This window comes from Gorilla gorilla, chromosome 22 (genome assembly GCF_029281585.2).
Source record: "Gorilla gorilla gorilla isolate KB3781 chromosome 22, NHGRI_mGorGor1-v2.1_pri, whole genome shotgun sequence".
In the NCBI taxonomy this organism is placed as follows: Eukaryota; Metazoa; Chordata; class Mammalia; order Primates; family Hominidae; genus Gorilla; species Gorilla gorilla.
In genome coordinates, this window is record NC_073246.2 from 27,324,128 (window position 1) to 27,349,788 (window position 25,661).

Here is a 25,661-nt window from a genome sequence, read left to right on the forward strand (position 1 = left end):
CCAGCGGTAGGAGTTTGAGACCCAGCTAGCTCTGCTACCAGCTGACTACAGGGGCCTGGGGCCCAGGATAAATTTAAAAGGCAATCAGGGCCGGGCGCGGTGGCTCACGCCTGTAATCCCAGCACTTTGGGAGGCCGAGGCGGGCGGATCACGAGGTCAGGAGATCGAGACCATCCTGGCTAACATGGTGAAACCCCGTCTCTACTAAAAATACAAAAAATCAGCCGGGCGTGGTGGCGGGCGCCTGTAGTCCCAGCTACTCCGGAGGCTGAGGCAGGAGAATGGCGTGAATCCGGGAGGCGGAGCTGGCAGTGAGCTGAGATCGCGCCACTGCACTCCAGCCTGGGTAACAGAGAGAGGCTCCATCTCAAAAAAAAAAAAAAAAGGCAATCAGGCCACAAGGGTTTCACAAGGACATTCCTGGTGCTGTGCTGAGCTCGAAGCCACTAGGCTTGATTTACCTACAACCCAGTGAAACACCAGCTGTGGTGGCTAAGGGATGGTTTGTGTCAACCCCTCCCCCAACTCCAGGCAGCGCAGCTTTCAGCTCCAGGAAAAACTTTTTCCACTTGCAGAAAGGAGAGGGAAGAATACAGAGGACTTTGTCTTCCAACTTGGGTGCCAGCTCAGTCACAGTAAAATAAACCACAAAGCAGATTCTTAAAGCCCCTGATTCTAGGGCCCGGCTCCTGGACAGCATTTCTAAACCTGCTTGGGCCAGAAGGGAACCTGCTACTCTGAAGGTAAGGACCCGGTACTGGCAGGATTCCCCACTTGCTGATCAATCGTCCCTTAAGCCTTAAATCAGCATCCGCTGTAGCTCGGCAGTAGATGCCACAAGCTTTGGGTGAGACCCAGTGCTGTGCTGGCCTCAGGTGTGAGCCAGCATAGTCCCCGCTATGATATCCAAGGGACTGCTCACATCACCTCTCCCCCAGCTCCAGTCAGCCCAGCACAGAGGGAGAGACTCTTTCTGTGTGGGGAAAGTGAGGAAAGATAATGACAGACTTTGCCTGGTAATCCAGGGAATTTTTCCAGATCTTATTCAAGCCCACCAAGGCAGCACCTCTAGGAGTCTGTAAGAATTACTAAGATACTGGGCTTGGAGCAACCCCTAGTGTGGATGTGGATGCAGTGACCAAAGACTTAGATCACAACACTCAATTCTCTTTGAATACATGAAAAGCCTTCTCAACAAGGACAAGTCCAAACAAGCCCAGAATGTGATGATTAGAATAAATCCTCAGTTCCCAAATATCAATGAACATGCACAAGTATTTCCATAAAACACATGGAAATTAAATAATATGGTCCTGAATGACCAGTGAGTTAATGAAAAAATTAACAAGATAATTCTTAAAAATCTCCTAAAACAAATGAAAGTATCACATACACCTGTGGAATACAGCAAAAGCAGTCCTAAGAAGAAAGTTTATAGCAAGAAGCACCTACATCAAGAAAGCAGAAAAACTTAATGTGCACCTAATGATGAATCTTAAAGAACTGGAAAAACGAGCAAACTGAACTCAATATTAGTAGAAGAAAAGAAATAAGAAAGATCAGGGCAAATACAACTGAGATTGAAATTTTTAAAAACACAAGAGATTAATAAAACAAAAAGTTGGTTTTTTGAAAAGATAAACAAAATCAACAAACCTTGTGATGTTTAATACTGAATGTCAACTTGATTGGATTGAAGGATGCAAAGTATTGATCCTGGGTGTGTCTGTGAGGGTGTTTCTAAAGGAGATTAACATTTGAGTCAGTGGACTGGGTAAGGCAGACCCCCCCCCCCCCCCCCTTAATCTGGGTGGGCACTATCTAATCAGCTACCAGCATGGCCAGAAAAAAAGCAGGCAGAACATGAAAACACTAAACTGGCTTAGCCTCCCAGCCTACATCTTTCTCCTGTGCTGGATGCTTCTTACCCTCAAACATCAGACTCCAAGTTCTTCAGATTTGGGACTCAGACTGGCTTCCTTGCTCCTCAGCTTGCAGATGGTCCATTGTGGGACCTTGTGATTGTGTGAGTTTCTTAATAAACTCCATAGATATATATATATGTCCTGCTGGTTCTGTTCCTCTAGAGAACCCTGACTAATACAGATATTGGTACCAGTAGACTGGGGCACTGCTGAAAAGATACCCAAAATTGTGGCAGTAAGTTTGGGATTGGGAAATAGGCAAGGGTTGGAACAGTTTGGAGGACTCAGAAGAAGACAGGAAAATGTGGGAATGTTTGGAACTTTCTAGAGACTTGCTGAATGTCTTTGCCCAAAATGCTGATAGCGATATGGACAGTAGGGTCTGGGTTGAGGTGGTCTCAGATGGAGATGAGAAACTTTTGGGGAACTTGAGCAAAGGTAACTCTTGTTATGTTTTAGCAAAGAGAATAACAGCATTTCGCCCCTGCCCTAGAGATTTGTGGAACTTTGAACTTGAGAGAAATTAGTTAGGGTATCTGGCAGAAGAAATTTCTAAGTAGCAAAGCATTCAAAAGGTGACTTGGGTGCTGTTAAAGGTATTCAGTTTTATAAGGGAAGCAGAGCATAAAAGCTGAGAAAATTTGCAGCTTGACAATGCAATAGAAAAGAAAATCCCATTTTCTGAGGAGAAATACAAGCCAACTGCAGAAATTTGCATAAGTAACAAGAAGCTGAATGTTCCCCAAGATAATGTGGAAAATGTCTCCAGGGCATGTCAGAGGTCTTCACAGCAGCCCCTCCCATCACAGACCTGGAGGCCTAGGAAGAAAAAGTGGTTATGTGGACCGAGCCCAGGGTCCCCCTGCTGTGTGTAGCCTAGGGACTTGCTGCCCTGGTTCCCAGCTGCTCCACCTGTGGCTTAACGGGGACAATGTAGAGCTCAGGCTGTGGCTTCAGAGGGTGCAAGCTGCAAGCCTTGGCAGCTTCCACGTGGTGTCGAGCCTGCCAGTGCACAGAAGTCAAGAATTGCGGTTTGGGAACCTCTGCCCAGATTTCAGACAATATATGGAAATGCCTAGATGTCAGGCAGAAGTTTTCTGAAGAAGCAGGACTCTCATGAAGAACCTCTGCTAAGGCAGTGCAGAAGGAAAATGTGGGGTTGGAGTTCCCACACAGTATCCCTACTGGGGCACTGCCTAGCAGAGTTGTGAGACGAGTTGTCCTCCAGACCCCAGAATGGGAGATCCATTGATAGTTTGCACTGTGTGCCTGGAAAAGCCATAGACACTCAACACCAGCCCATGAAAGCAGCCAGGAGGGAGACTACCCACAAAGCCACAGGAGCAGAGCTGCCCAAAACCACAGTAACCCACCTCTTGCATCAGCATGATGCAGATGTGAGACATGGAGTTAAAGGAGATCATTTTGCAGTTTTTAGATTTGACCGTCCTGCTAGATTTCAGACTTGCATGAGGCCTGTAGCCCCTTTGTTTTGGCCAACTTCCCCCAGTTTGGGACAGGTATATTTACCCATTGCCTGTACCCCCATTGTACCTAGGAGGTAACTAACTTACTTTTACAGGCTCATAGGCAGAAGGGACTTGCCTTGTCTCAGATGAGACTTTGGACTGTGGACTTTTGAGTTAATGTTGAAATGAGTTAAGACTTTGGGGGACTGTTGGGAAGGCATGATTGATTTTGAAATGTGAGGACATGAGATTTGGCAGGGGACAAGGGTGGAATGATATGGTTTGGCTTTGTTTCCCCACCCAAATCTCATCTTAAATTGTATTCCCATAATTCCCACATGTTGTGAGAGGGTCCTGGTGGGAGATAATTGAATCATGGAGCCAGTTTCCCCCATACTGTTCTCATGATAGTGAATAAGTCTCACAAGATCTGACAGTTTTATAAGGAGTTTCCACTTTTGCTTCATTCTCATTCTCTCTTTGCCTGCTGCCATCCATGCAAGACTTGACTTGCTCCTCCTTGCCTTCTGCCATGATTGTGAGGCCTCCCCAGCCATGTGGGACTGTGAGTCCATTAGACCTCTTTTTCTTCCCAGTCTCACATATGTCTTTATCAGCAGTGTGAAAATGGACTAATACAAACCTTTAGCCAGACTATGGGGAAAAAAGGGAGAAAAGTCAAATAAATAAAATTGAGATGAAAAAGAAGACATTACAACTAAAACCCCAGACATTCAAAGAATCATTAGAGACTACTATGAGAAAATGTATGCCAAAAAATTTGAAAACCTAGAAAAAAAATGGATATATTCCTAGATACATACAACCTGCAAAGATTGAACCATGAAAAAATCCAAAATCTGAATAGACAAATAACAAGTAATGAGATCAAAGCTGTAATAAAGTCTCCAATCAAAGAAAAGCCCAACACCTGATGGATTCACTGCTGAATTCTACCAAACATTTGAAAAACTAATACCAGTCTTACTCAATCTATTCCAAAAAATTCAAGGAGGTGGGAATACTTCCAAACTCCTTCTATAAGGCCAGTATTATCCTGATACCAAAACCAGAGAAAGGCACATCAAAAAAAGAAAACTGCAAGCCAATATCTCTGATGAATATTGTTGCAAAAATTCTCAACAAAATACTAGCAAACATTTTCAACAACACATTTAAAAGATCATTCATCACAACCAGGTGAAATTTATCCCAGGGATTCAAGGATGGTTCAACAGATACAAATCAACTGATATGATTCATCATATCAGCAGAACAAAGGACAAAAAGTATATGATCATTTCAATCGATGCTGAAAAACCATTTGATAAAATTTGACATCCCTTCATTCATGATAAAAAAAACTTGGTATAGAAGGAACATATCTCAACATAATAAAAGTTATATAAGACAGACCCACAGCTAGTACCATACTGAATGGGGAAAAACTGAACACCTTTCCTGTAAGGTCTGGAAGACAACAAGGATGGCCACTTTCACCGCTGTTATTCAACATAGTACTGGAAGTCCTAGCTAGAGCAATCAGACAAGAGAAAAAAATAAAGGCCATCAAAATTGAAAAGAAATAAGTCAAATTATCCATGTTTGCAGATTATATGATCTTATATAGAGAAAAACCAAAACCCCTAAAGACCACAAGAAAACTGTTAGAACTGATAAACAAGTTCAGTAATGTTTCAAGATACAAAGTTCAACATACAAAAATCAGTAGCATTTCTTTTTTTATATATTTTTTAAGACAGAGTCTCACTCTTGTTGTCCAGGCTGGAGTACAATGGTGCAATCTCGGCTCACTGCAACCTCTGCCTCCCAAGTCGCTGGGATTACAAGCATGTGCCACCACACCTGTCTAATTTTGTATTTTTAGTAGAGACACAGTTTCACCATGTTGGTCAGGCTGGTCTCAAACTCCTGATCTCAGGTGATCACCCTGCTGGCCTCCCAAAGTGCTGAGATTACAGGTGTGAGCCACTGCACCTGGCCAAAAATCAGTAGCATTTCTATATATCAACAATGAGCAATCTGAATAAGAGATAAAGAAAATATCTCATTTATAATAGCTACAAATAAAATAAAATACCTAGGAATTTACCAAAGAAGTAAGAGATCTCCACAATGAAAACTATAAAATATTGATTGAAGAAGTTGTTTATAGTTCTTCATGACTTTTAAAAATAATAATAAATGTAGAAATTGAAGAGGACGCACAAAAAATGGAAAGATGCTCATGCTCATGGATTGGAAAATTTGATATTGTTAAAATGCCCATACTACCCAAAGCTATCTACAGTTTAAATGCAGTCACTACCAAAACACCAATTCTATTCTTCACAAGGAAAAAATAATTCTAAAATTTATATGGAGCCCTAATAGAGCCTGAACAGGTGCTATCCTGAGCAAAAAGAACAAAACTAGAGAAATCATATTATCTAACTTCAAATTATACTGGAGAGCTATGGTAACCAAAACAGCATTGTAATGCCATAAAAACAGATCCATAGGTCAAGGCAACAGAATAAGGACCCTAAAAATAAATCTATCCATTAACAGTGAACTCATTTTTGACGAAAGTTCCACGAACATGCATTGGGAAAGCATAGTCTCTTTAGTCTCTTTAATAAATGGTGCTGAGCAAACTGGACAGCCATATGCAGAAGCATGAAACTAGACCTCTATTTCTCACCATACATAAAAATCAAATCAAAATGGATTGAAGTCTTAAATCCAAGACCTGAAACTTTGAATCTACTAGAAAACTTCGCAGAAAATCTCCAACTCATTGGTCTGAGCAAAGATTTCTTGAGTAAGGCCTCAAAAGCACAGACAACCAAAGCAAAAATAAATAAATAATAAATGATAATAGGTAAAACAAGTTAAAAAGCTTCTGCACAGCAAAGGAAACACCAACGAAATGAAGAGACAACCTGCAGAATGGGAGGAAATATTTGCAAACTACCCACCCGACAAGCAATTAATAACCAGAATATATAAGGAGCTTAAACAACTTGATAGAAAAAAATCAAATAATCTTATTTAAAAATGGGTGAAGAATCTAAATGGACATTTCTCGAAAGAAGACGTACACATGACCAACAGGTATTGAAAAAAAGGCCAAATATCACTAATCATCAGGCAAATGCAAGTCAAACCTTCAATGAGATACCACCTTACCCCAGTTAAAATGGCTTTTATATAGGCAATAACAAATGCTGGTGAGGATGTGGAAATAGGGGAAGCCTCATACACCACTGGTGGAAGTGTAAATTAGTACAGCCACAGTGAAGAATAATCTGGAGGTTCCTTCCAAAACTGAAAAAGGAACTACCATATGATGCAGCAATATCAATGTTATTATAGTCTGTGTTTTTCTGGGTACTTACTATTACCAGTAAGTTTTGTACCTTAAGGTGATTATTTATTGCTCATTAATGTCCTTTTGTTCTCATTGAAGTACTCTTTAGTATTTCTTGTAGGATGAGTCTGATATTAATGAAACCCCTCAGCTTTTGTTTGTCTGGGAAAGTCTTTATTTCTCTTTCATGTTTGAAGGATATTTTTACCAGATATACTACTACAGGATAAAAGTTATTTTCCTTAAGCACTTCAAACATGTCATAACACTCTTCCCTTCAGGGCAGCAAGGTTCCCCAGGCCCTGGATGGGTCCTGAAGTGCAGTCCAAGAGTCAAAGACTAGAGTCAAAAAACATAGAAGTCTACAGGTAGAAGTCTACCTGGTATTCTATTGTGACTGAGCTGACACTCAAACCACAAGATGCAGTCCTTCCCACTTTTCCCTCCCCTTTCCAAAGGCAGAGGAGCCTCACTCTGTAGCAACCACCACCATCACTCCTGGCCATAAGGAGTACTGCCAGACTACCACTGATGTTCCCTTAAGGCCCAAGGTCTCTTAAATCAGCTTGCAGTAAATGCTGCATGGCCTGGGACTCACACTTCAGGGCAGTAGGCTCCGCTCTGGCTCAGGGCAGGTCCAGAAATGCCATTTAAGAGTCAAGTTCTGGAATCAGGGACCCCAAGAACCCACTTGGTGCTCTACCCTGCTGTGGTAGTATAAGTACCTGAAGCCAGCAAGTCTCAGACATTTGCCAAGTCCCTTGATTTAGAATCTGGGTATCACTGCTTGTTATTCAGAGCCCAAGGGCTCTCCAGTTAGCAGGAGATACAAGCTGCCAGGACAGGGTCCTTCCTTTCAAGGCAGCAGCTTCCCTTCTGGCCCAGGGTGTGTCTAGAAATGTCTTCCGGGAGCTAGGGCCTGAAACAGGGAGGGGCCTCTTGATTCTGACCAGTGCCCTATCCTGCTGTAACTGACCTGGTATGCAAAATGAAAGACAAAGTCCTCCCCACTCTTCCCTCTCCTCTCCTCAAGCAGAAGGAAGGCGTGTCTTTCGGAGCTGTGAGTTGTGCCACCTCTGGGCTAGAGGAGGAATAATGCCAGCACTCCCTTGGCTGCCCCAGCTGGTGTCTCAGTATGTCACATGCCCCTCACAATCCACTGTCTCTGGGCTTAGTTTAGCCCTAGGACTTGCCTATGAGTCGCACTCCTTAAGGCCTAGACTCCCTTTCAAGTTTACTTACGGACTAAGAGCACTTTGGCCCTTGATGGGAGGTTTGCAGGCACTCAAGTTTGGGATCAGCACTTTGGAATCAAATTAAAATGGATTAAAGTCTTAAATCTAAGACCTCGAACTATGAAACTAATAAAAGAAAACATTGAGAATCTCTCCAGGACACTGGGCGGGGCAAAGATTTCATGAGCAATACCCCATAACACAGGCACCAAAGCAAACATGAACAAATGGGACTGCATCAAGTTAAAAAGCATCTGTAAAGAAAAGGATACAATCAACAAAGTGAAGAGACAACCCAAAGAATGGGAGAAAATATTTGCAAGCTATTCCTCTGACAAGGGATTAATCACTAGAATATATAAGGAACTCAAACAACTCTGCAGAAAAAAAAATCTAATAATCTGATTTTTAAAATAGGCAAAATATTTAAATAGATGGTTCTCAAAAGAAGACATACAAATGGTAAACACGCACATGAAAAGGTGCTCAGCATCACTGATCACCAGAGGAATGCAAATAAAAACTACAAGGAGAGATTATCTCACCCCAATTCAAATGGCTTATATCCAAAAGACAGGCAATAACAAATGCTGGCTAAGATGTGGAGAAAAGGGAATCAATCCTTGTACACTGTTAGTGGAAATGTAAATTAATACAACCACTATGGTGAACTGTTTGGAGGGTTCCCAAAAAAAACTAAAAATTGAGCTACTATATACTCCAGCAATCCCACTGCTGGGTATATACCTAAAAGAAAGAAAATCAGTATACCAAAGAGATACCTGCACTTCTATATTTCTTGCAGCACTGTTTACAATACCTAAAATTTGGAAGCAACCTGAGTGTCCATCAACAGATGAATAGATAAAGAAAATGTGGTACATATACACAATGGAGTACTTTTCAACCATAAAAAAGAATGAGATCCAGTCATTTGCAACAGAATGGATGGAACTGGAGATCATTATGTTAAGTGAAATAAGCCAGGTACAGAAAGACAAACATCACATGGTGGGATCTAAAAATCAAATCAATTGAACTCATTGACATAGAGAGTTGAAGGATGGTTTATGAGAGGGTGGAAATGGTAGTGAGGGGTTGGGGGGCAGGTTGGGGTGGTTAGTGGGTACCAAAAATTTAGAAAGAATGAATAAGACCTACTATTTGATAGGACAGTAGGGAGACTATAGTCAATGATAACTTAATTGTATATTTTAAATAAACTTAAATAATGTAATTAGATTGTTTGTAACTCAAAGGATAAACGCTTGAGGGGATGGATACCCCAATTCTCCATGATGTGCTTATTTCACATTGAATGCCTGAATCAAAACATCTCGTGAACCTCACAAATACATACGCCTACTATGTACCCACAGAGGGTTGAGGAGGATGTGAAACCCTTATACACTGTTGGTAGTATTGTAAGTTAGCACAGCTATTTTGGAAAAGAATAAGGAGGTTCCTCAAAAAACTAAAAATAAAATTACCATATCATCTAGCAAACCCACCTTATATGTATATGCCTTTTTTAAAAAATAAAATTATGTTATTTGTGACAACACGGATGGACCTAAAGGACATTATGTTACATGAAATAAGCCGGACACAGGGAAGCAAATACCATATGATCTCACTCACGTGGAATCTCAGATAGTTGAACTCATAGAAGCAGGGAGTAGAATGGTGGTTTTACAGGCAGGGGATGAAGGGATGGTGTGGATGCGGAGAGTTAATAGGTACAATCTTTCAGTTATATAGGAGGAATCAGTTCTGGTGTTCTACTGCACAGTACAGTAACTATAGTGAATATTAATAACTTAATATTAATATTAAGATATTTTAGATTTCAAAAAGCTAGAAAAGAGGATTTTCATGACAAGGAAATGATAAATACTTGTGATCAATATGCCAATTATCCTGATTTGATCATTCCACTATGTATGCATGGAACATCACATTGTATCCCTCCCATAAATATACACAATTATTGTCAATTTAAAATAATATAACACTTAAAAAGAAAAAGAAATTTAAAATAAATACAATAACATGGTAAGACCTGTATTTAAAGTTCTGGTCCAAATATATGGCAATGATTTTGATCATTACAGATGTTACTACAAACATTCAAACTGATACCTACTGAGAAGCACTCTAGGCTAAGTGGTTTGGAAATTCTGCATCCCCCAGAGTGCTTCAATGCTTCTGATGAAAGCCCTGATATATGGGATTCCTGTTGTGAGATCCTAGGTGAATAATCCTAACTGCAGGACTAATATTGGACATACTCAGAGACAGACTTCATAAGGCCACCCTCACTTTTCCACATCAGGTGGAAAGAGAAAAATGAAATTATTACCTTTCAAAATATTTGTCTGCTTGAATTATTTCACTCTTACCCCTAATAGTAACACCAACTATAATTTACTTGCTCCAGAGACAAAATCAGGTCTTCACATATCCTTGAGGCAACTCTATGTGTTGCACGCACACATACACACACACACACACACACACACACACACATACATTCTTTGCTCAGCCTGTTCATTATTTTATTGTCTAACCCTTTCATTATTTCATTGCTCTCCAACTTGGGGACACTTTCAAGACTGTCAAGAAGTTACTGACTTCTGAGTCTTTATTATCAAAGCAAATGAAATAAACCACGGTTTCCTGCCCCTGACACTTCACCATATGGTATTGATGCAGTGACTAGCCACAAAATGCCAGATGGCCCCAAGATATCAGTTATTCAAGAATAACATCATACCCACTCAGAATACATGTATAACTCCTCCCAAAGGGTAGTACTACTCTTAATTATAAATTCCTTTATCCAGTACTGAAGATTTATGTCCAAAGCCTAGGACATATTTGTCTAAATATTTGGACATTTAGGAAAGCAATATTAAATTCTCATCATATTGTGTTGTGTCACTGAAAATACTGGTGTTAGAACATATCCTACAGGTGTCTCGGGGGTTGGTAAATTATCTTAAGGCTCATGTGGAGAGGATATCTAGTAGAGAAACTCCCTGGAGAATAAAAGCACTTATAAATAGAAAATCTCCTTCCAAATGGAACTCATCCATGTTGTTCGTTTTACATAGCTAGATCAGGAATGTATTTGTATGAAGGCACTGACTGAAAGTGGAAATCTACCAACCCGTTAATTGATTTTTATATTGAATAAAATTTTTTACCATAACTATTTTTTATTACAATAATTAGGAGCAGTACAGTTCATGACAAAAATATTACAGATCTCAGATCAGTTCACAGCATGAAGTTATTTTAAATGCTTATACTCTTATAAACACTTAAAAGTTAATTTTAATTTAAAAATGGTCATTTTTAATGTTTGATATGACCAACATTCCTAATTTAGCACAACGAAATGATGGAAAACAACTGGGTCACACTGTGTATGTCCCACCAAAAAAAAAAAAAAAAAACAAAGCACAACATACAAAATGTCCATGTTTCTATTGACAGTATATGAAAATAGTTAAAATACATGTTACAGGTAAACATATAATATTAAGAAATAGTACTAGTAAAAAGTTGGCATGCAAAAGAAAATGCAAAAAAAAATTCAACATGGCAACACAAGACAGTAGAATCGGTAACTTTTGGATAAAATATTTATATTGAATAAAATATTAACATAGTATATGCTACACAACTTTGCACAAACCTTCCAAAAGTGATTTTATGTCACTGAGAAGTGACCGAGAACCTTGGACAAGAATCAATATTGATTTTCCAGGAATATTCCAGGAGAAAAAAGTCTGGGTTGAAGTAATTTCCTTTGTACGATGAACGGCAAGACCCATACGACCATATTAAAATGTTGCCACTACAATCTCAGAATTGTGATTGCCAGACACTAACATTTCTGCCAAATAATCTAAAGTTTGGTTAGTTAAGCTAAAGGAATTTGTACAGAAATTTTTTTTCCAAGACATGAAAATGAAGAATGCAAATGAATAAAAATGTACTGAGGTGCATTGCTGGAGGAAAATAGCCAAAGTGAAATGACCGATATAGGGTCTTTATCAATTTACAATTGTATAGCAAGTTGTAAAGTAATGCAAAGTATTGTCATTGTCACCAGTTGTTGAATTATAAATTATTTTTCCCTAAAGTTCCCACTTTCCCTTTCCTATCTATTCAGCCAATTCAGGCAAATAGTCCATTCTGAGTTCTTTCCTGAGGATGCAGGTGTGACAGGGTAGAGTGCAAAAAGGAAACTTCCTCTAAGTCTCTGATTTATATGTTTCCAAAATCTTAAAGCTAAAAGGGGTTTATTTTTAGGGGCAAAAATGAATTTGGGAGGAACCTATCAAGATGTGAACAGGAAGGGATTTCCCCAGAAGGCTAAAAGCATAGGGAATAGCAGAAGAAAAACAAATTAAGGTGGTTTAGAGACAGAACATTGACTCCACTCTCCAAATTAGAATTTCAGTGAAGGAGCAAGATACCAATTTAGTATTAAAGCCAGAGAATAAATTTGGATATTTGCCCCTCTTCTTAGATAATAAACCCCGAGAAGTGATAAAGCCCCACATTCCATATCAAGGCAAATAGGGTCATAGATAAGTCCCAGGATAAATCCTTTGCCAGAGAATAGCATGGAAGAAATGGAATGATGCCCCAGTTTTCAAGCATAGCATGAAAGTACCAGAGTGATCCATTAGACCTGAAGTCCAAGGTAGACAAGAATGAGAATTGTCTTGACAGTTTACTGCATGGATTGGTGAGCAAGGACCAAGTGGCACCATGGAATGGTCAGCAGATATCTGTGTGGACAGATGGCTCAAGGACAAGATGAGTCATGCAATACCTCACACTTACATAAGTCTCCCTTGAACTTAAACACAGCCCAGGGAAAAGAGAAAGAGTTTTAGTGTCTGATATCCTAGGGAAATGGAGGATTCAAAGAAAAATTCCATTGATACATAGAAAAATAATGTTTCTTACACACCTGGTTTAGTTTGGACTGAGATTTGTACCTGTTATGACAGAAAATATAATTACCATTTATATCGTGAATTACAGGGTATGAGTTAGCTTCCACATATCTGATGCCCAGATTTTCCTAATATGAACACAGTTAAACTTTCCTACATGATATGTGGACCCAACATATCTTCCCTCACATATGTTCTGTAGCTTCATATATTTTATTCACAGTGTGCATTTCACTTCTCTTTTATTCCTGATTCTCAGAACAACTGTTCTGTGCAAAGCATGACAGCATAAAACCTCTCTGTCCTTCAAGGCCTGTGTTCTATTAAGTCTTTTATATGAACTATCATTTATTGTACATCAACCATACCAGGAACTTTACAAGGACTACCTCTTCTTTCACAAACATAAAAACATTCAAATTCAGCATCATAATCCCCTTTTTACAGGCAGAAAGCATGGGCTTGGAAAGGCTAAGTAACTCCCTTACTTTGGTAAGGCAGGCAAGCTTCAAAATCTTTTCTATTTCTAAACCTCCAGCCCAAGTTGATTTTTAGATGGTAACCTTTTGAATGTATTGTCCATTCTACCCAAGTGTCTCTATAATACGTACTACTTAATTTTCTTTTTTTACTTTTTTAAAATCATACAACTAGGCTCTTGTCCTAGTCATTACTTGTATATTAAATTTAACTTTTAAGCCAAATTGGAAATCATCAAAATTCACAGATGAGGCATCATTTAGGAAAAACTTTTTCTCTATTTTTAACTTTTTGCAAAATACTATTGCTCTTCCAGAAATATTTAAGCTTGCCATGGTCTCGAGTGGGAGTTGAAAAATGAAAACACATGGACACAGGGAGGGGAACATCACACGTGGGGGCCTGTCAGGGGGTGAGGGGCTAGGGGAGAGATAGCATTAGAAGAAATACTTAATGTAGGTGACGGGTTGATGGGTGCTGCAAACCACCATGGCACGTATATACCTATGTAACAAAACTGCACGTTCCGCACATGTACCCCAGAACTTTAAGTATAATAATAAAAAAGACATTTTTTTTCCTCTTTTCTTCTAGATGCTTACACCATCTCTCTTCTTGCCCCGACAACTAAGATTTTTAAGAGTGGCTGCATTCCCTGTAGTCTCTAGCTCGCCTCCTATTCACTCCCCACCCCGCTGCAATCTGGTTTTCTCTCACTAAGCCACTAAGGGCTCTTTGTGATGTTACCAGTGAGCTACTTGCTGCTAAACCCAATGGACACTGATTGGTCTTTATCTAATTGATTATTGTGACACAAAAATATAACTAACGAGGAAGAAGAGAGATTATCTGCCTTGAGCACTTTTTCCATAAGTGAAACATTTAAAGCTTTATTATTGAAGTAATATGTTCACATAACCAAGATAGTTGTCAACACCATGGTGCAAGGAAATAAAAGGAAACAGTGTAAAAGCTAAATAGCAAGACCCAGAAAGAAGAGAGTGGAGGTATTACTCCTTTTTGAACAGCGAGTTCCCCATTACCTAATAATGGCCACGCAGGACCTGGTGCATTGATAGAGGAACTTGGAATCCTCTTCTTAAACACTGTGTCCCTTGGCTCTCAGGCACCTCTCAGCCCCACATCTTCCCCATGTACCACTTCCATTGCCTGGACCTCTGTTATCCCAGAAAATTTCTATTAGAAATCCTTCTAATTTCTACTCATGTTTCAAGTCTTCACTTCATATCTCCTCATCATAGAGGGCTTCCATGATTCTCCAGGATTAAATTCCCCTTGCTTTAGACAACTTTACAACCTCTTTTGCAATGCTCATCACAGTTGTTACCACTAATGAATTATTCAATAATATTGAATATCTGTCTTGGCTGACTGTGATCTTCAGGAAGACAAATGGAGATCATCTTTCATGTTCACTGATATAGCCCTAGGGCCTAATAGAGTGCCTGGCAAATTATAAATGCTTGATAATTGTTCCCTGCATTGTTGAATTGAATTGTGCTGAATTGAAATTTTCTTAAACCAATATTTCTATCACATTTTAGAAGGTGCATTTGCAACATAGGGAGTGTCTTGATCAGTTTGGGCTACTGTAACAAAATACCATAGACTAGTACTTAAACAACAAACATTCTTGAGGCTGGAAGTCTGAGATCAGGGTCCAATCATTGTGGGATTCTAACAAAGATCCCCTTCTGGGTTGCAGACTTCCAACTCCTCATTGTATCCTCCCATGGTGGAAAGAGAGCAAGAGCTCTCTGTCCTCTTCTTATAAGGGCACTAATCCCATTCGTGAGGGCTCCATCCTCATGACCTAATTACCTCCTGAAGACTCCACCTTCAAATACCATCTGTGTTAGGCCATTCTTGCTTTGCTATAAAGAAATGTCTGAGACTGGATACTTTATAAGGAACAGAGGCTTAATTGGCTTGGAGTTCTACACGCTGTACAGGAAGCATGGCCCTGGCATCTGCTGGGCTTCTGGGGAAGCCTCAGGGAGCTTTTACTCATGGCAGGAGGCAAAGCGGGAGCAGGCTTCTCACATGGCCAGAGCGGGAGCAAGAGTAACAGTGGGGAGTGGGGGAAGGTGCTGCACACTTGTAAACCACCAGATCTCACGTGAACTCAGTGCGAGGGCTCACTTATCATGAAGGGGATGGCCCAAGACATTCCTGACGGATCCACCTCAATGATCCAAACACCTCTACCAGGCCCCACCTGGCCCCATGTAATTGGGAATTATAGTTCAGTATGAGATTTGGGTGGGGACAAATATTCAAACTATATCACCATCACATTCTGGGTTAGATTTTGAAATACAAATGTTAGACACAAACATTCTATCCATAACAGGGAACATTGAAGGAAGGAGATTATTATGATGGTAAATGTCTACAAGTGCTGTCAATAATGAATAGTCTACTGAAGAGATCTTACAGAAGAAAAAAGCATTTAAAGTCTATCATATGTGTTTAGTAAAGGGCAAAAAATTTCTGTTAGATAGGAGGAATAAGCTTTAGTGATCTATTGCACAGAATGGTGATTATAAAAAAACAATTAAAGAGTAGATTTTAAATGTTCCCACCACAAGAAAATAATGAGTATGTGAGGGGATGAATTTGTTAATTAGCTTGATTTAATCATTCCACAATGTAAACAAATATCAAAACATCACATCAAGACCCCATAAATATATAATATATACCAATTATTTATAGTATTTGTTAATTAAAAATAAAGTTAAAAAACATTTTAAAGACTGCATAGAGACAATTGAAGAACTTTTTTAAAAGCCTATATATTAGATAATGGTATTATATCAATTTTAAATGTCTTGAGTGTGATCATTGCATTGTGGGTATGAGGAGAATCTTCTTGTTCTTCTGAGATACTCATTTAAGTATGTAGGAGTGAAGTGTCATGAATAAGGAGTGAAGTGTCAGGCAAAGCTAAAGCAACTAATTCTCAAATAATTGAATTTAAAACATGTGCATGTAAAATAGTAAATAAAGCCCATCATACAGAAGAGATATTGGAAGAGATTTGCTGCATAAGACAAAACTAGAACACAGAGGAAAAGTTCAGCTCAATATAAGCAATGACTTTAACAATCAGAAGCTAACAAAAAAGTGGCATCCATTTTAATAAATAAGCCCCGCCCCACTCTGCTGTAGTGGAGACAAGCATGATCTTGAGAAGGTATTTTCTCACTGAACAGGCAGTTGTAGAGTATGAATCCTATGGTCTTTCCACCAGGTTAGATTTCCTTTATAAGTGAAGGAATAGTAGAAACTCATATTCACCCTTCTTTCCTTTAAGCTATCTCAAGCATAAAAAGTTGCATAGAGAAAAGTTGAACATGAACTCCTTAGAAAAGAACTGTGTTTAACACACACTGTTGTCATGTTTTTTTGTTCTAATAGAGAATAAACTTGTCTTATGTTCATTGTGTTTTCAGTTAAGGTTCGTTTGGTTGATTGATTGGTTTATTTGTTTTTTATTATCTATAGATGTATAATCCATGCAAACAACTTAGCATACTTTGCTCTTTCTTCTGAATTCTCTAACCCAAATTTGTACTTCAACTAGGAACAGTTGCTCAACACACATGAAAATGTGCTTGCTTATTGTTTGGTGGATAACCTTATTATTCAAAAATTCAATAAACATTTCTACGGGTGTCCAAAGTTTCCAGTCAGTTCATATCCATTGAGACATGGCTGGTAGCAAAAACTAGCTTGTCAAACACTTTAGAGAGGGAAAATTAATTTTTAAACAAAATCATGAAGCCATAATATTAGTTTAACTGATATTAGGATTCTGGGGTTAAACACACTTTCTGCATTAGTAATCATTCTATTTCACTTTCTTTCTGTCTGGCCTTTCTTAATTCTCATTACCAGGGGAAAAAACAGTAATTATTGTGAATACTGCGGCATTTGGAATTAAAAATAATTACACAAAGAGTTTTCCAACAGCACAGAGACAGTATTTGTACTGAGACCTTTTTTCTGCATGTATTACTTCCAACATTACTTTGTCTTTCTCTACCATTCAGCAATATAACACACACACACTTTTTTTATGAAGAGAATCAAAACGTTTTCTTTTAAGAAAAGTTATTTTTCTGTTTTTAGAAAAGTTTAAAAAGCCCACTTAAAGGGGGAAATTACTAAATGATAAACTTAAATTTGATATGAACAAACATGCCAAATAATAGCATAATTATAATTATTTTCTCCCTTTTGGTACTCATTCTTTAGACTACAGAGTATTTTTATTCAATTTTTCAATGTAGTACAGAGATAGACCAGACATTGGGAAATACATAGGGAAAGTAAGTGAAAAGACACATATCTAACAATAAAGGGTAGAGAGATGGAAGTATGGGTTGGGATGTGGTAGAAATCAGGGCAGGAGAAGGCACCACCCCTTCTACAGCCAGACACTTTGTGGTTCATGGGTAGCCTAGATCAAGTAACCAGACAGTGAGAGTCTGGTCAGAGCCCAGTGATCTTCTACAGCTCTGAAGACTGGTTAGATGAGTGGCACACTTCAAAGGCTCTAATCCCACTCTATCTTAGAGTTCTCTATCTTAAATACATCAGACATTCTCACTGCTGGAAAAATGAAGTAGATGTATTTTTCCCCATTCCTCCTGCTCTTCTCCCAACTACGAGTTAAAGAAAAAAAAAGACACTAGGACATGATATAAAAAACAGACATAAGAAGACTTTGAAATGTGGAAAGAAGAATGCAGGCTCCCTAGGGACCTCGGGACCCAAGGAAAGACATAGTAGTGAGTTTTCTGGGCTTCTGTTTCTTTGGGTTTTCTATGCCTCATCTATCCCAAGTCAACAATCCAGAAATACCAATATGTATGGGCAAAAAAAAAAAAAAAAGCCCAAAGAAAGCTTGCTCTTATTATCCAAAAAAGAGCATCCCGGAAAGATAGAAAATTTTTAGAAAATAAGCATTCTACTCTAGCCAGGCACTATAGAAAATAACTGTATGCTCCCAAACAAAGGCCAAGTTGGGCACCTTTGCTAACTCTAATGAGGCACCCCAAGCCTCCCACCAGAGTGATATCAAAGAAAGCCCAGATGGAAGCAGAGATTTTTATGATGCCAGGCAATGAGAAGACCTCACCTTCATCCCTGAGGTGTTGGCAGGGAGGCTGGACTTCCAACCTCACTCCTCGAGTCCCCACTAGCTTATCAACAGAGGAGGTCCAGAGGAAACTTAGAACAAGCTCAGTGGTAAAAAAGACATCCTTGTCTCATAGTGACAGTGGAGCCACTCCTGCCTCTCCATGCCAGGGTGATGTCACAGAGAACCAGGGAAAAGCCTGAAGTCTCCTGCCCATTCAGCAGTAATAAGAATTGCCTATCTTCAGGAGTCAACAGAGGCTGACTTGGGAACCAGGACTTCAATACTTGTAGCCCCACCTGGAAATAAGGAGACAGTGCCCCTTTCACCCACCAAAGCATTACCAGAAGAAGACTGTTATACCAGATAAATAAGATCCAGAGTCTGATAATACCCTAAATGTCCAGGTTTCTATCAAAAATCTCTTATACTAGGAACTGGGAAAATCTCAACATAAATGAGAAAAGATAATCAACAAACACCAACACCAAAATGACACAAAGGCCAGAAATATCTAACAATAATTTTAAAACAGCAATTATAAAAAAGCTTCAATAAACACTTATGAATGTGTTTGAGACAAACGAAAAACAGAAAGTCTCAGTGAAGAGATAGAAGATATAAAGAAGACCCAAATGGAAATTTTAGAATTGAAAAATACTATACCTTAAAAAAAATTAATGGATAGTCTCAACAGCAGAATGGAGAGGAAAAAAGGATCAGTGAAGTTGTAGAATAGGACTTTTCCAATTTGAACAACAAAGAGCAAATCGACTGGGAAAAAACTGAACAGAGCCTCAGGGACCTATGGGACAATCACCAAATATCTAATATCTGTGTCACTGATTAGTCTCAGAAAGGAGGGAGAAAGAGATTGGGTCTAGGAAAAGTATTCAGAGAAAGAGTCTGAAGATCTCAGCAATACTAGCTCCCTGCATTTCCCACCCCACACATCCTCAGAAGCTAGAGCCTGGATTGCTGAATTTTAGAAAAGCTCTATTAGCCTCGTGATGCAGCAGTCCAACAGCAGTCAGTGCCACACCTTAAGCCCAACTCAAGAAAAGAGATTTTGGCCGGGCACGATGGCTCATGCCTGTAATCCCAGCACTTTGGGAGGCTGAGGCGGGTGGATCACTTGAGGTCAGGAGTTCCAGATCAGCCTGGCCAACATGGTGAAACCCCATCTCTACTAAAAATACAAAAATTAGCCAGGTGTGGTGGCACATGCCTGTAGTTCCAGCTACTCAGGAGCCTGAGGCAGGAGAATCACTCGAACCCAGGAGGCGGAGCTTGCAGTGAGCCAAGATCGTGCCACTGCACTCCTGCCTGGGCGACAGAGTGAGACTCTGTCTCAAAAAAAAAAGATTTTGATAAAGTGTGTATGAGTTTAAAACTCCTTTTCTGACCCTAAAAATTTCCCAGTTCACTTTCTTTTATTCTGGTCCCTGACCATGATGCAAACCTGAGAAATCCACCAGAGACATAAAGTGGAGCTGTCAGTAGGACTGCACCCCAAATCAGGCAGTCTAGGCTGTGTTTGACTGTGGAGGAGAGGGAGGCAGGTGGGGCCACTCTGACCCGCAGATTTTATGTCCCGAGAAGGAGCAAAGAACTCTGCCACCATCCTGCTTCCTCTAACAAAGCCCCTGACAGAGCAGTCATGAGTAATGCTTCGACCTGGAGACCACCTAAGAATTTTATCTTTAAACAGTTAAAGAAGAGCTGTGATTTTTAAAGTTTCTGCCAATCCTTGTATTGTTAAGTGTGCATTGCCAACTGGCAGTTTGTTTGAGAGAACATTTTATTGGGACTTTTTGTTACAAAAGGCAATGTCTAGGGCAGAGTCTGGAATGAGAAGGTTGACACAAAGGAAGCTAAATAGCTAAATTGTTCCATTTAACAAATGATCAGTAAGTTCCACATGCAGTAATAATGTGTGTTGTAAAAAGGTTTTGTCTGAAATGGGTGGGAGGTGAATTTAAGGACTTGAAGAAAAGGGGAAAAAGACTGTGGCACAAGAGAGCTGACCCACAAAAATAGTCGCAGGCCAGGAGCCAAAAAAAAAAAAAAAAAGCATAAAAAATATGAGTCCCCTAGAGCAGAAATCGCTAATGAACTTAGGAAAGGTGATTCACTTATTCTATTTGAGGTCGTTTCCTTATTTGTGCTATATGACCAAACCTTCAGATAAAGTAAATTCTCTGTAACAGCCCTGAGTTAATGATACAGAAGGTTTTGAAGGAAAGGTACTCCTTTCTGGCTTGGAATGAATTGGTATAGGCAGGAGACAGGTACCAGGAGGATAATAGCTCCAGAGCTAAAGAAAGTGATATAGGAAATGGATACTAGGAAGTTTGTCAAATGGGAGAATATATAAGCCAAGAGCATCTTGTACCCACTTCTTTTCACTCATTGACTCAGGGAAATACGAGAAAGGGTATTAGCCAACTGCATCACTTATTGAATTTGTGGAGGAAGGGCTCATTTATTGAATTTGTATTTGAAAGGACAGCATAACCTCAGAAGGCTGAATGACTTGGAGCTACTTGGCTCACAAATTTCTTCTTCCTGAATATTTTCGAAATCTTGCAACTTACAGTACTTACCATTAAGCATCCCGAAGATTTCCAAGTAGATGTGGGGAACCTTGTCCCTTAGGGTGTGGCATGAGTTTGTGCATGTATTCTGCTCAGGGTTCCCTGTCAACAAATGAGACAAATACAAAAATTACATAAATCTTGCCTAGTAAATAGAGAGAAGATATTCTAAGACAATGACAATTAAAAAAAAAAAATAGTCCGTCAAGTTGTCCTTGGCTGGACCTAACCATCAATGAGAAAATGCATGCACAGGCTGGAAGGAAAATCATATTACATGTTATGTGGAAACAAAACAGAAAAGTACTGGCCTTATTAGGTTACCACTTAAGAACCCTGCCGCTTAGGCTGGTGTCTTGGTTTGAGTCTTCCCGATAGCAGAGCCTAAGACAAGGACTTAGACTTGGGGGCAAGTGGTTTATTTGGAAGGAGATATCAGGAAGCTGAAATAAATGAGCAGAAGAGTGAGAAGAAGGAAAGGAAACATAAGGCTGTGTTATAAATGTGGGTTTTTTTCTGCCAGGCCCTCTGAGAAGCAAACCAAACGCCCTGCAGTCATCCCCTTCCACCTCTCCCACTTCTGGCCAAAGACAAGAGGCTGAAAATTTTCTCCAACAGCTTCCCATTGTCCTTGGTTAATGATTGCCCAAGGACAAAAATCCCTGCCTCTTCCAGTGTCCTCTTTCCTGAGCCAAATCCCAGGAAAACAGGAGATAGCTGCCAGCAAGAGATGAGTCTCTGAACTCTGAGAGATTGTCCACTGACACAGTGGCTGAAATCAGTAAGGGGCCGAGAGGAAGAGATGCAAAGTACCAAAAGCATCTGCCACGGCTCAGCGTTGAAAGTGGCCACACAAGTTCACATGGTGTCCTTGTTTTCAGTTCCTATGTACTTGTAAGTGGCAGCCACAGAGTAGAATTCAGACTTCCTGTCTCCAGAGAAGTGAAGCTTTTCTTCTTCATCATGCCTCCTGCCAAGAATTCAACCTTCAGCAAATCAACTCATCCACTTTTCAATTGCATCATGATGAGTAGGTTTGAAAGATAATATCTGTCACCACCCTCAAGAAGTGTGTAATTCACTGACAGAAACAGACATATAAAGAGATCGATTTTAATAGCATAGTGAGGATAATGAGAGAGGTACATACACAGACACAAGGCACTAGAAAAAGGCAGAGATGGCTCCCTGAGCCCAGCCTAGAAAGTGGAACACGAATGCCTGAAGGGGGCGTTACAGGTGCATAGAAGAACATGAAAAAGACCATAGTAAAAAGCAAACCACCATGCTGTGTGCTTCTGTTTTTCTCGTTTGTTTCTTCCAACTGTTTTTGAATTGACAAATAAAAATTTTATATATTTATGGTCTACAACGTGGTTTAATTTTATGTGTAGATTGTGAAATGGCTAAATCAAACAAATTAACATATGCATTACCTCACACTCAGTAATTTTCAAGTATACAGTATATTGTTATTAATTATAGTCATCATGATATACAATAGATCTCTTGAACTTATTCTTCCTGTCTAACTGAAATGTTCCTCCAACTTTTGGAACTGATGATAGCTTTTTCTTCACAGTTTTTAGGTGTAATAACCTTCACGTTTCATCCCATGAAGACAGGCTATTTCTGTCTTTCTTATTTCTCTACTCCCACTACAAACTTAAGAGACTCTCCATATTTGGTAAATGATTTAAAGAATGAAGGAAGGAGTGATTTTTATAATCTCTTTAAATTCTATAACCTACAAGAATATTAGGATCATTTCTTATTAGAAAAGACAGATTCATCAATTGGTGGCAAACATGAAACCCAGGAGGTTTCACACTGTATCTCTAAGACACTTAATATTTATCTCCCCTGAAACCATAGGGAATTGATGTTCCAGAAAAAAAAATCATTTTACATGTGTTTTTGTCATCTAAAAAGTATGTTTTGAGTAGTTTATTAGAATTATTTGGATATTTATGAATGTTAAGGCTTTATTCATCACAAACAATATGGAAATAAGGGGAAATATGAGAGTCCCTTTGCTTCTAAGTTTTTAGCCTCTTCTTGAATATGTGCCCATGGTGCCTGGTGCCTGCAAGTGTTTTTTGTGAAGGTGGGTGGTTTTGATGCCCTGCTCATGGCATTGGCCGTTAATTGAACCTGACCTTGGCAAGTACTGTCAACAGTAACAGTAGCTTGTCTACATTCCCAATTCAACAACAGCCATGTGCTTTAAGGTTACATTTTTTATTTTTACTTTTAATTTTGTATACTTTGGTAGCATTCAATTTATATGTCTGAATTATTTTTTAATTTAAATATAAACTAGTATATCAGTTACTTATCCAAAGGAATAATTCTTGGTCTATTTTTAAAGCATTTTTGTTGAATTGGTGATAGATTGGTTCAGACACATCTATAGTTAAGAGGCTTTGGTTTAGTTCTGAATTACAGCAGGAAGTTGCAAAATACTATATAAGCTCAGAAAAGTAGTCTATTTTCATGGAGCAAATTTCAGCTAGCCAATTTTTCTAGAACAGTCAACTTGAAGATTTCATCCTTTCCACAAAAACTAATTGATTATCTACTATGGGTCAAACATTGTGCTACATGTTTATTCCAAATATCAATAGGTTCAAAATTAAATTTGCTATTTATATTATATTGGAAAACATTTTGAAGCTTCATAATGTATGCTAGGTCTATAAATATACTAGAATGAAGGACAGCAATCAGTCAGCATGAAACCATTCTTTTTGTATTCTACAGCTAACTGAACAAGGAAGGAAGAAAAGTGATGTCTGAGTTTGCTAATATGTTACATATCTATGAGCACCAGAAATGAGGTCTAATAGTTAACAATTTATAAATCAAAGAAAGATTTATCCTGGGAAATTGATTTCTATTTGAACACAAATGTATTAGTAAAAATTCTGATATAAGTAGAATAGTTTCATATTTACCAGTATCTTGGCATGGTCCCTTTAACCACTCTATTTTTGATTATTTAAATTAAAATGATAAAGAGAAAGGGAAAAGAGATAGAATATTAAGAAAAGTACCATTGGAATAAAGACGATTGAATAGATTTAATTTAAAGGACTTTAAACCATTTTAGAGAATTATTCTGGTCTGATTCATTAATCTAATATTATTATAAATGATTACATTAATTTTACTAAATCCTTTTTATCAACAATGTGATCAACTTGGTAGATAGATGAAGAAAAACACAAAAATCAAATCTAACTAAGTTCAAAGTTGTGACCAGAACCTAGTCATGTCAGTTATTTATAATCATAGAGCTTTGAGCTTAGGAAATAAAAATATAGTTATGACCTTTAAAAATTGTTATGGAAAATATCCTATCTCACCAATTTCTCTCTTCTTAGTATTCCCTTATAGCCATTATTTTCTACTTTGCATTATTTTAAGCTTTTATGTTTTAAGTATAGATGAGCCTTTTTTATTTACCAAAAACTCTCCTTTCTGCCTCAAACACCTTTTTCTCTGTGTCTCTTTCTCTCGTTCACTTTTACATACACACATACCACACATGCAGTCTTCTTATTTTCGGTCCTATAATCAATGAACCGTGAAACATTTGTTCTTTGTCACTTCCCTTTTTCACTTTTTAGAAAAGGAATATTATATCTGTTTCTACATAAGAAAGTCAGTGGAAATCTGAAGTAAACTTCTAGATGACTATCCATAGTATACATTTTTTTAATATCAAGAAAACCAAAGCACATGTCAATTTTATGCCCTTAATTATTCAAAGTTTGCCTTCACTATACTTATTCCAAATGACAATTGTGAAGAAAAAGCAGCATTTGTAGCCTTTCTTCTCAATGATATTGAACATACCTTTTATCGTGGAGCTGCTGGAGAAAAACAGTAGAATTCTCCTGTTTTTGAATCAAAATCAAATTCCATTTTCCAGAGATTGTTTCATATTTGTTCCTAAAATAATAATGACAGCTCCTCACATCCAAATAACATACAGAAAAAAATATACATGCAATTGCCAGGAAGAACTAAAAATTTTTTCAAAACCTTTCTGGGTTCTCTAATTTCTATTTAGAAAGTCACTGAAGTGGCAAGACTTCAAATAAGGAAATTCCCCACTGATTGTAAGTTTTGTAACTTATACTGGATCAGAGAAGCCTGAAGAAGCTGGGATCCCTGGGGACGCACCCTAGGAGGTTATCTCTTCTGCAGTAGTGACTTTCCTCTCTACATAGAGAATGTTCTGTAGGACTGACAAGCCCTTATGAAAATAACTTGGATTTTAGATATCATAAAAAAGTGCCATGCAAATCCTCTTCCCTTCTATTCTGTCTATTCCTAACTTCATGGAATCAACCTATTTCCAATCATTTTTCTCTACAATCTTATAACTTTAACTATAAAAGGAGACACCATCCCATTGTTTATTT

At 38.6% G+C, this 25,661-nt stretch overlaps 1 protein-coding gene across 7 annotated transcripts in view; it reads right to left on the reverse strand.

Annotated features, from left to right (window-relative positions):
- Nucleotides 1-25,661, reverse strand: part of LOC101128604 (uncharacterized) — a 114,135-nt gene that overhangs the window by 14,930 nt on the left and 73,544 nt on the right. For all 7 annotated transcript variants that reach the window (XR_008674819.2, XR_010132446.1, XR_002003946.4 and 4 more), the window contains one exon: nucleotides 21,238-21,330. Coding sequence is in view for 3 of the 7 variants with exons in the window: in XM_055373950.2 (XP_055229925.1) it covers nucleotides 21,238-21,330 (93 nt within the window). In the remaining 4 variants the exon portion in view is untranslated. The remainder of the gene's footprint in view (nucleotides 1-21,237; nucleotides 21,331-25,661) is intronic.